Genomic DNA, 11,652 nt, shown 5'->3' on the forward strand with positions numbered 1-11,652 from the left:
TTACAACAAAAAACACATAAGCTAATCAGTACCGTGCGCTAATGTTTTCCTTGTCTTTATTATAATCTTGCTAATTGTCTCAAACGCTGCCCCCCCACCCGGTCTTTTGGCGACTCAAAGTACCAATGAGCTCAAATCTGACATTTAATCAGCAGTTAATAGAAAAGAATTGGCTTGGATACAGCAGAGCGGTTTGACGGTCGTAATGGCCTTCCAAAACTAAGACATGGCTTGCAGTGATGTCACATGTGAAACCATGGACCCAAAATGTTTTGAGCGTGATTTGAAATGGCAGCAAAAGGGGACAAAATAAGAACCTCAACACAGCAATACCAAACAAGCAGCGATCAAAGGGTTCGAAAGGATGTCACTTTGTTTTCGCTCGAGAGAAAAAAAACAGAAACTTGATAGATACAACAAAAGAAGATTCACTGAAACAATGTTGTGAGATACGTAGAGGTGCATAAAAGACGGTAGAAGGTATTGCACACCATTTTGTTTGAAATATGCAACAACAAAATGCCAAGTTACATTTTGTCTCGTTTGCTTTGCATCGAAACACAAAGGCCGTGATGGTAAAGCATCATGATGTCGATTATTCCCTCAAAGGACTTCTCATGAGCTTTCCATCAAAACTACAGAAATCGCTAAAGTTGAAAAGTTTTGATTGTAACAATGCAGTTGGACACATTTGGATCTTTTGCGTCAAAGGTCGGAGCGGTCGGAGCGCCTCAATACTTATTGTGCCACTCGCACTGGCCGACGCTCACCTCCTCGATGTCCAAGTTTTTCCTGGATTTGTAAATAAACTCTCCGATAGCCACGAAGACGGAGAGGACCAGGCCGGCCGCCAGCACGATGAAGATTCCGCCGATGTTCTCCACGCCCAGAGCGCTGGCCTCTTTGCTGTCCTCCTCGGGGCAGCCGTTCCCCCGCCACCACTTCTCCTTCATCATGTGCAGCTTGCCTTCCTCCTGAAGCTGCAGGATGGCGATGGTCACTTTGTCTCTGTAAGGGGAGCCTGCGGTAGAGAACGCAAAGCTCAGTCGCCGTTCATCCACTTTGTCGTGCTCTGCCCATGCGCGGTTGAATTTGGAAAGAATTCCACAGAATTGGATGTTGAAGTCGGGTACCTATTGGTGTTCCCACGCCGTAACCCTTGGAATCGATCAGACCCCCGATCTGCGTGAGGTTGCAGTTGCGCTGGCTGATGTACTCAATGCTGGTGGACTCCATCAGGAGAGCGTAGTCAGTGGTGAGGACCCTCTGGATGCCCTCGCGGTTGTTCTTCACCAAGGCGGTGTTTTTCCGGCTGCTCATGAAGGCCCACATCTTCTCGTAGGTGGAGATCTTGGACTTCTGTTGGAGTGAGAGGGGGGGGGGGGTCTTATTGGCGGGGTAGAAGAAATAGCTCACCGTCCTCGACATGTTTTGCGGCTACGTAAAGACGTGTCTGTGTCCAGAAAAGGCGATGGACCATGAGCTACCAAACGTTTGGATCCCCCCCCGCCAATATTTAGAATTTTGTATTGGCGCCTTTCTTACCTTGAAAAAGGTCATGGTGGAGCCGTCTCTGACGGCGCCGTACTCTATTTTGGTTTGCTTGGCCAAGTCGTCGGCGGAGTCGATGGGCGAATCCATTCTCTCCACCGTCAGAAAGGCAGCCAAGTTGGCAGTGTAGGAGGATATAATGATGAGCGTGAAGAACCACCAGATCCCACCCACGATCCTGGTGGACAGGGCCTTGGGCATCAGCTCGGAACCTGAAAGACAACCGTGACGGACGGTTCCTGAGTCCAACGCCGCCGCCGCCGCCGCACGGCCGGCGCAATGACCAAGCGTACCTTGCTGCATGAGTGCCCCGACGCCGAACCACACGCTGTTGATGAGGGTGAAATTGTTTTCCACCACATCTGAGTCGGGGTTGCAAGGGTGAGGATTGTACCACTCGTACGGCGTGAACCTGGAGAGACAAACGGTCACAATTTCAAAACAAAAAAACGCGTTCTAAACCTGCCTTAAGACGACTTGGCTAATTGCTAATGGGAAACCGGCCCGATCCTTATCGCCTATCGTGCTGAAGCGAGGATTTTTTTTTCCCTTCATTTCTGGGGGGAAAAAGGGTGGTGCTTTTTTGGGTGGGCACTGCCCCTTTATTTCCCAAAAAAGCAACCAAGTGCCAAGAAGCCCATCATGATTACCTGGCGATAACAAAGAGCACGCAGCTGACGCCGAGGCAGGCCAGCAGCACGTACATCCAGATGTCAGGCGACAGCGGGTTGAGGAAGGAGAAAACGCCCGGGTTGGTGCCGTTGGGCTTGTGGTAGAGGATGCTGATGCCCAGCGTCATGAAGGGCTTGGAGAAGTCAATCACCTTCTCCCTCACGTAGGTGATGGTGAGGGGGGCCACGGCCAAGTCGGCGACCTGCCGTCACCAAAGTCTTAGGGTTGTGCCAATTCGGGGGTCTTCTTGAAATACGCACTTACGTGGTCAATGAGCTCGCGCACCATGCCGTTCCACTCCCCTTTGTCGTTCTGAGCGCCGTACTTGCCGTCGGTCACCAGCTTGACCTCGTAGGAGAAGCCCAGGATGTTGGAGAGCTCCTTGAGGAGGTCCAGGCAGTAGCCCTCAAAGCGGTCGTTTCCGTACAGCGGCTTGTCCGACTTCTTGTGCATCACGTAGGGGTTTTCCTGGAAAGAATTCATCGTCCTGAATCACGCTCGCCACCGGTTCGCTATTTTCCGAAACGTTTGCGTTTTTTCCCGGTGCTCTTTCCAAAATGCCGACGGGAAAGTAGTCATTGTTGCATATCCGTATTTTCTTAGCGTACCAGAATGGTGGTGACGATGAGGGTCCTGTTGGCCATGGAGTCGGTGACGTTTGTGCCCGAGTCCTTGTTGTTTTCTGTTAAATTAAGGCCGGTCTGGGAGTTCCACACGCCGATCTGGAAAGGACACCACGTCACCATGACACTCGAGGCAAAGTTTGGCCCGGAGCCACCGACCGACCGACACCAAAGGGAAAAGGGTCAAAGCACAACAGATGAGTGACCAGACGCCGACACGTTTGGAGAGGGCAAAGGAGAAAATCAGACGGCCAGAGTGGATTAGTAAACGGCGTTAGGATCTCTTTAGTCTGGCAGCTAAAGTACAGACCTTTTTCCATACTTTATTCAGGCGATTGTTGCCTGCGATTATCTTGTGGAAAACAGTAAAGGAAACAAAAAAACGTTTCAATGGATGCCATTTCAAAGACAGCGGCAAAAGCAAGTGGGGAGCTATACATGACCAGTGAAAGCCTCAAAAAAGAAAATAAACTTGCCACTCATTGAGACATATTCACTTTCAAGCCATATAGTGTGACAATATAAGCAGCAAAGTGAGCAGAAGGCGATTCTCTTCTTTCATTGGCAAAAAAAAAGATCTCACGATCTTGTTCACTTGTTTAGTCATCAGCAGTTGGTTTCACCCAAAAGCCTTTGGACCAAAAAGCAGAGAAAAGGCTCTTTCAAGCATAAAGCATGAAAATTTGGCTTCACCTTCTCCAAGCCGTCCTCCTTCAGGCTGATCACGTCCAAATCAAAGTCTTTGCGCAGGCCGTCTGTCTTGTTAATGACGATTTGGCCCGTCAGGCCGTTCCACTGCACCTGCGCCAATGAATTGCGATTATTTCGGCTTCTAACTGTCGTATATAGCAAAACGCCAGGTTATAGCAAAGTTCAGAATAAACCAGTATTAGTAGAGAATGAATCATTGCTGCATTGGGGCCAGACGCCGAGACAATTGTGGCGCTCTAATGGCCACATCTGCATTGGCTGGACATTGTGTGTGTGTGTGTGTGTGTGTTTAGTAGATGATGATGATGATGCAAATGGAGCAGGCAGGCAGGCAGGCAAGGCCTGGGTCTGAGTGCGTGGCGGTCCGGCGGGGGCTCATCAAGTCAGCCCACTTGGAATAGGCTTCATCCCATCTGAGCATTGCTCACAAAGCTTTTCTCCAAAACATGCCCAAAGGGTCGTTTTGAAGCCAATGGGCCATTTTCGTCTCACTCCAGATGTGGGTCAACTTTTCAGCTTGTCCATTGCCACTCACGTCTTTGAGCATGTTCATGAAGCGCGCCCCGAAGCGCCAGGGCTTGTGGCGGTGGCACTGAAGCGAGCTGACGGTGATCTGGGCGGCGCGCTGCGAGGCCGCCGCCACCATATAGACGGCGTCGTACATCAGAGACGCTTCCGTCTGCAACGGCACACAAACAAACGCGACTCACTGGCCGGGCCGGGCCGGTGCCGCAAACACAACTTTGATATATATATTTTTTCCTTCCCCCCCATCAGAAGCTCGAATGAATTCTTTCCCAAAATAAACCTCGGCGTTTTCGCTCAGCGGTTGTTTTTTGTCCTTTTGGGGCAGCCTCCCTTTTTCAGACTTCAGTACAGTGCACAAGCAATCTCAGCATGTTACGTGGATTCATTTTGTTTACCAGAGCGAGATCTATAAATAGCTTTTAATGACCCTCATTAAAACGGATCAACAAGTCGGAATGGAGCCGTCCTAACGTGTTCTATTTATTCTTACCGTCATCATGCCTTCCATCATTCCCGTCTCGGCTTTGGAGGGGGCCTGCAGCCGCTCCGTGGCCCACCTCTCCACCACCGAGGCCACCTTGGGGTTGTCGATGTTGAGCAGCCGGAAGCCCGTCATGTTGACGCCGCTGTAGCGGTACGGCTCCAGGTCCAGCGCAAACAGGTCCTGAATGAAATGAGCGAGGACACGACTTCCTGCGGCTTCTTTGGAGACGGCCGTTTGTCAGCGAGCCTACTTTGGCCACCGCTGTGGATAATTGTCATGCGGCTTGCCTGCTTACCAGCGTGGTGAAGAAAAAGTGGTAGTATTCCGTCATCATCCCCATGGACAGGATCTGCAAAGCATTGAAGCAAATGTGCCCGCTTGCAATTCATTTTCAAGGCACCAAATCAGTAGGAAATGAGGAAGCAGAATAAAAGGAACCAAAGAGATTTCGAATAGAAAGGCCAAAAATGCCGACGGCTCCAGTATTTGTGAGTCGTCCCCCCCCCCGATGTTCTTTCTCTGCCATCTTTTCGTTTCCGGTTCACCTGCTTGAGGACGTCGGCCGACGTTTGGTAGGAGCAGTCGAAGATGACGTAAAACTCCTTGCCCTTCTTCATCTCCTTGAGCAGCGGCCGGGCGTCTTTGCTTCCCAGCGGCAGCTGCCGGATCTTGATTTTGATGCTGTATCTGGACGGAGCCTTGATCAGCTCTTGCAAGCGAATCAGGCCTTCAACGCACAAACGGCATGGTTAGTTCAGGTTCTACGCGCTTCGAGCCGCCCCCCGCCGCCGCCAGGTTTTGCCGACCGACCCGTGGCGTCCTCGTAGACCACGGTGACCGCCTTCCACTTGTAGTACTGCACAATGTCCAGCACGGCTCGACTTATGGAGGTGTACTCGGGGTAGAGGTTAATGAAGAAACTGTCTCGGTTGTCCACGGACGGATGCTTCCAGCGCGTCTGGATGTGAGGGACTTCCAGGGCGTTGCAGATGGACTGGACGGCGCTCACCGACGAGCTGTGCGACGGTCCGAACACGGCCCCCACGCCCAACGCCAACTGGTCGCAGGCTGGGTTAGGGGAAAAACAAGGAGTCGATTGACCCAATGGAAAAAAAATCTCCACGAGTATTTTGCCGTCAAGACTTGCGACCTCTTCTGGAAGCCTCGAAGCTGTCGAAGAGATTTATTCTCTGGACGTCGTAGGTCAACGTGGTGTTTGGCATGAGGGTCCGGTTCCTGTTGATGTTGGTGACGGCAAACTTAAAGGCCAGCTCCTCCACGCTGATGGGCTCGGTCTCCAGCGTCTCAAAGATGCCGCCTGGGGCCACAGCGCAAAAAACAAAGCGTTAAACGGGGCCCGGACCGGGCCGGGCCGGGCCGGGCCGGGCGCTTTCATCTCCAGACGTTTTTGTCTGTCCGGGCCATATGGACCAAATCATGCAGCCCCACTCTTCCTATTTGCTTGGAGCAATTGCGAAGATGACATAATGTTGCGCAGATGTCCTTGGGTCAAAGCGGATTTCATCCCATTCAGAGAAAAGCTTCACCTCGGCCAACCTTGTCCTCTTTACACGGCCTACATTCTTACTAATGCGGCTTTTGGGAAAAAGCCCGCGGCCGTTCCAAGACGCGCAGGTCGCTGGCTTCAGCTTCTCTGCAAACATCTTTGTCCCTCCCAAGCTCAAAATCTCCCCTTGGGAGCGCCGGCGACGACCCCTCCAACTCCCGTTCCGTTCGTTGTTGTTTGTGACCACTCCCACCGTGGCGCAGCCCTCCCTCGCTATTTCCCAAAGCATTACACTGGCAAAAAGTGCAAAAAGAAAAGCGTTTTTTACCGAAATGCTTCTGTCAAGACCCAAGTGAGAGCTCCTCGTCTGCGCTACGTGGTTGGCTTTTGAAAACGGTGCTCCCGTTCCAAGCAGCTGCTAGCGGGTCCCGGTGAAACACTTCCTAATTCTGCACACAACTAATTCATGCCTATTTTTCAAGATTTGCTCAAACTTGTCGCTTCCAAACAGATGGTCTGTTTTGTGCACGGGGGCCGAAATAGCCCTCCCCCCCCCCGCTACGTGGGTTTTGTGATTTACATCTCGGTAGCCGACCTCTAATCACACAAACGCAAAATCGTGTGCGCCTGTGCTGCATGAATAATCTCCAAAGCGCTGGCAACGCTCGAAGGGAATACAAGAGGGGACGCGGACTCGGACTCATTTGTAGTTTGGCTTTGTTTGCGTTGTGGAAAAGGGAGGGAAGATAAAAATGTCAATTCAAGACTACAGTGACTGATATCATGATTGTGGTGTACTGATGCAAAATGATTTGGATAATAATGGTTAAAGCAAAGGAATCAAATACAATCAAATCATTACATTAAAATAAAGGATCGATTGTTATTGATTAGTAAATATATTGTATTTGGAGACAGAAGAGGCCACAATGTACATGAATAAGTACCGATATGAGTGTAATTGGTATTTGATTTCTGTTATGCGCAAAGCATACGCACGACGAGGCACCTTTTTTAAATGGACTCAAGGTTGAAATTGCATAAAATGGTCACAAAATAAGAACAATCATTTAATTGTCAGTTTCGTCTGAGCAATTTCGAATTCATTATGTACCTACCACAAGCCCTTTTGAGTATTTCCTAAGAGTTCCTGGAGGAACATGAACATCTCTTGGCCCGCATGGCTTTTTGTACGTACGAGGCAAAACAAATTGCCGGGGCCAATTAGAGCTATCCCAGCATCTCGTCGGCACGGCAACATGCGCGCGCCAGCGTATACGGCCATTTTTGAGAGCGTCCAATCATGTTGTTGATTTGCACCAAGCCATCTTGCCGGCCTTCCTGCTAATGGCCGTTTGCCATGCTGGCGTGGAATCGGGCAGAAAACGTGACTCGCTGGTCCCGCTAATCAGCAGTGGCAAATCCTCCAGAGAATTCAAACTGACCGAGTAGTGACACGACATTGCTCTTTGTGTCTGAGAGACATTCAAAAAAAAAAAAGAAAGCCATCTCCGATTCCAATCCTACATCGTATTCACCACTTGCAATGTTGTGTAAATAAAGCCAGTCAGCTTTGTAGTGCAACAGGGCTGCAATGACAAAATCACATTTTGCTTTGGGCCACGCTGAGGCACCAGCCAGCTCTGCGTTGTGCTGCCTGATACTTATCTCCTCCTGCCGAGCGAGCGAGCGAGCGAGCGAGCGAGCTCCCTTCTTCAAAATACAAGCAACCGTTGGGGTGCATTAAGCACCCGAGCATCCAGGGTGCTGATAAATGATTTACTGCGCACTAACCAGGCCACAAAACAAGACACAACAAGCTTGATTATGGAGGCGGGCGGGCGACTTGGCGGCTTGGCAGCTCATTCGAACGCAACTTCATTCGCTAATTATATCCGCGGATTCATCTGTCCTGCTCTATTTTTTTAAGGAAGCGTTTCGGAAAAGAAATGAAGCTGCACTCCATGCAGAACAAAGCTGAATTTATCTATCTATCTATCTATCTGCGTGCCGGATTTGACGCCTATATCCGTTTGCGGGCCGACAAATAGGTCACCGTGCTTCAAACTCAAACGGCCAAGTGCCTTTCAAATTTTAGTTACGGGTTCTTTTCCACCTCATTCTGTGGCAACCTTTGACCACATTTTCTCCTGAATGGAAAACAGTGAGTGAGTCGTGGATATGTTCTGTCGCTCTGTTATTAGGTCAGACGGTTCCGCGGGGCCGGGCGGGGCGGCCCATGCATGCTGGGAGGTCAGCGCCGCAGGGAGAGCGCCGTCGTGCCGTCGGCGGCCTCCGGCGCCGCGCTTCTTTCTGTCTGTCTGTGCACCGACATCCACAGCAAGATTCTTTTGCATTTCCCTTTTGGAAACAAAGCTAGCGAGCTAAAGGCACGACGTGTAGCCTGAGATTGCAGCAGATTTTGTTCAGGCTTCTTGCCTTTGGCTCCGGGAATCCTCCACATATTGAGCCATTTGTCTTTTTTGTTTTCGGAGGATCCAATTCCCACGTGTGCTGAAAAACTGAAGGCCCGTCTTTTAGGGCCGAGCGCTACAACGGCGTAGTGTTTTGCCTTTCTCCCAGGCCGACCCGTCCAAGTTGGCCGCACGCCGGCCCGAGAATGAATGAAGGAAGGAATGAAGGAAGGATGGAAGGCGCTCCCGAGGCCCGTTTGATGTGCGCCACTGAGCTCTCTTTGTTCCGACGCTGACACACGCAGAGTGAAAATGAGGATTACGTTTCGGTGGCCAGACACGTTATCAAACGGAGCGACGATATCGCTCGGACGAGCTGCGAACTTTCTGCCTAAAGCCGATTAGGGTCTGTTGTTTAGGGATTTTTTATTATGATGGATTGCGGACGGCGACACCCGCTAACACAGAGGGACGGTAATTGGAAGGAGCGCCGCCGCCGCCGCCGCCGCAGCATATGGGCCAGATTAGCGCAGGATGAGAATGACAAATCATGAGGCCGGACGGAGCCGTCGATGATTGAGACGGATTAACGACACCGAGCGTCGATTGAGAACGGGGAGGTGACCCGTTAGCCAGAGCGGGACGTATGCTCAAGTCTTGACCGTAAGATGAACATTTCTCCATGTCAGGGTTAGCGGAAAGTGTGCAGTCTTTGTAAAGATGATCGCAGTTTGTTTAGCTTAACTTGAGCCTCAGCGAAATCGAAACTGATTTGAATGAGTATCAATTATCTTTCACACCAATCCACTATGAATCTGGATTCAATGGAGGGACAATTGTAGGTGACACATTCTAAATCTTAATGGGAGTCTGAAATTGGATTTAAGAGAGAGAAACTTTTGGATAGGACAGTGAAAGCTATTTGGAGATGACACACTTCAAGTGCGACTATTGTATGAAAATGCCGTTTTTTGTGACGCAACTTGTTTTAATGAAATGCTTTTCTCACTGGTTGCATCAGATGAGCTAATTGCACGGTCAACCATTCAAAGGGCTGGCTCATTATTCCGTAGCCGCCGTTGTATCTATTTCCCATGGCGGCGGGCGGGCGGGCGGGCGGTCCAAAAGGGGAGGGAGCGACGCCTTGACAGGCGCCAGCGAGCGATGCCTTGACAGGCGTCAGCGAGCGGTCCTACGTTGGCGCTGCAAACTCTGGCAGCCCGACACCAGAGTGGATTAACATCATTTCAATTTTCTGCCCATGATTATTGTCATGAACATGATTTGGGGGGGAAATGCAGAAAGCAGCAATAATCCGGTCCAATTTGTGAACATAATAATCGAGGAGTATTATAAATTGGAAAAAAATGTCAAACCCAAATGTAACGAGTTTGTTTTAAATGATTTATGAAATTGGTGAAATGCTCCAAATGTAAATGGTGTTGCCGCTATTTCTAGTAAGATATGATCTATTTCGTATGCAAAATATAACAAACAATGCAATCAATACAAATGCAATCGAAACGTTTTAGGAGGCGTTTTTAGACGACGACGACAACAAGCTCAGTTATTAAGCACGGAGAAATAACTTTTCAAAGATATCCACACTTGGTGTCTCTGATAGTTTTGGTCACCTCACTGGAAGTGGGCCACACAGTCAAAATATTAGGAACGGCTGTCAGTTGGGCTATACCAAGTTGTCATTTGAAATGGATTGAATTGATGTCACATTTTCGTTCATTCCATTTTGGTTGGACTAAATTGTATACACATTTGAGTCGATTGCTTAGAAATAAATTCAATAATTCTACATTGTCTTTATTTCATTATTATTATTCATTCCTGTGTTTAAACCACATGAACGTATTTTAAGAGCAATGATGTGAAGCATGAAATGAAATCTTTTTTAAAAGGCTTGAGCTTCAATGAATTGATTTCAGATGCAAACGGGCCGAGTGATGCTCCCGCAGTCGGTCGGTCGGTCGGTCAGTCAGTCAGTCAGTCACTCACCAATCCTGAGGACCTGCTGCCAACTGAGCCACAAGTGTGCTAACAAGTAGAGCAGCGACAAGAGCAGCCCTCTCCTCTTCGCCATGGTCCTCCCTGGGGGCTCCAGTCGAGCATGGATGTCACTTGGTCATGCCGACACCTTGCCAGTCCTCGCATCCTTCAGCGTCACAATCAAGTGGCCCCTGACCCGCAATGTCTTCTCGCTCATTGTGACGAGGAAGAGAGAAAAAACTCCAAATTGTCTGTTAAAATCCTTCATGCGTGACACGACTGTTGTTTTCCATGCTCACCGTGCACATAGCAGCTTTGTTTTTTTTCCCGGCGCGCGCTTGAATTGAAGGGTGCGTGCGAGCGAGCGACTGTGGAGGAAGGAGGACCGCTGAGATGCTCCGTGCTGTCAAGGCACCACAGAGAGCAAATACCTCTTCCGGCTTTCAAAATAAAATCAGCCGTCAAATGGGCTGGGCACTGCCGTGTATTCGCGGCTTCATAAGAGCTCAAGATCAACAGTGACATTTATTCCTCTTTTGGATGCAAATAATTGCAGGTCGACTTGGAAAAGGCTCACGTTGATTATCTTGCCACATATCCTTTTTCAACTCATTTGATCGACCGTCATTTTAAGTGGAGTCCAGACATTTCCACATTCATACAAATTAGCTGTGTTGATTCATGTTTTAACGTGCCCATATAATGTTGGCTTCATGCTAAAACAAACTCGCGCGTGCAAAAGTAAATACCCAATGGCTTTGTAGAAGGCAATACGATATAGCTTTAGTCGCTGTCCCCGACACATTTATTCTGAAAGGACGAATTCTTCATTTCCGGCTTGGTTTCTGCCCGTTGTCGGTAAGTGGACGCAGCGGGCCGGGGTTCGGGGCTGAGCTGAGACTTGCCCTCCCGTGCCGTGCCGTACCGTGCTGACACCCAATTGAGGGCAGTGGCGAGCTGGCTGATCCGCAAACATGGATACGTCGTGAAGATTAACTTCAAATCTGCCAACGGTCGACCTCGACCACGTCTTTGCTTGGGTACACCGAGGAACGATGATTAAATCTTGGCCACGCTGCCGATGAGGGCGGGCGGGCGGCCGGGCAAATGTAATCTTGGCAAGTGCTGCTTGCCTTGCTGCCTTGCAGATTAAGCTTGCTT

The 11,652-nt window shown here is 49.7% G+C and overlaps 1 protein-coding gene across 1 annotated transcript; it reads right to left on the reverse strand.

Moving 5' to 3' along the window:
* Positions 1-126: 126 nt before the first annotated feature.
* LOC133155917 (glutamate receptor ionotropic, kainate 1) lies at positions 127-10,988 on the reverse strand. Its single transcript, XM_061281593.1, has 15 exons — positions 10,501-10,988; positions 5,720-5,887; positions 5,380-5,637; positions 5,115-5,296; positions 4,865-4,918; positions 4,576-4,749; positions 4,093-4,236; positions 3,540-3,647; positions 2,832-2,945; positions 2,488-2,691; positions 2,202-2,425; positions 1,845-1,963; positions 1,546-1,763; positions 1,134-1,359; positions 127-1,021 (listed from the first exon to the last, which is right to left on the reverse strand). Exons 1-15 carry the CDS (start codon positions 10,583-10,585, stop codon positions 732-734), a joined length of 2,568 nt encoding a protein of 855 aa, XP_061137577.1. The 5' UTR covers positions 10,586-10,988; the 3' UTR covers positions 127-731.
* Positions 10,989-11,652: the final 664 nt, after the last annotated feature.

The sequence above is a fragment of the Syngnathus typhle genome, linkage group LG6 (assembly GCF_033458585.1).
Source record: "Syngnathus typhle isolate RoL2023-S1 ecotype Sweden linkage group LG6, RoL_Styp_1.0, whole genome shotgun sequence".
In the NCBI taxonomy this organism is placed as follows: Eukaryota; Metazoa; Chordata; class Actinopteri; order Syngnathiformes; family Syngnathidae; genus Syngnathus; species Syngnathus typhle.

Excerpts from the sequence above, each read along its gene's own strand:
- LOC133155917 (XM_061281593.1), bottom strand. The coding sequence starts at position 10,585 with ATGGCGAAGAGGAGAGGGCTGCTCTTGTCGCTGCTCTACTTGTTAGCA. Across the intron at positions 3,648-4,092 it reads TCATGAACATGCTCAAAGAC|GTGCAGTGGAACGGCCTGAC; the intron begins GTGAGTGGCAAT and ends TCATTGGCGCAG. Across the intron at positions 2,946-3,539 it reads AGGAGGACGGCTTGGAGAAG|ATCGGCGTGTGGAACTCCCA; the intron begins GTGAAGCCAAAT and ends TGTCCTTTCCAG.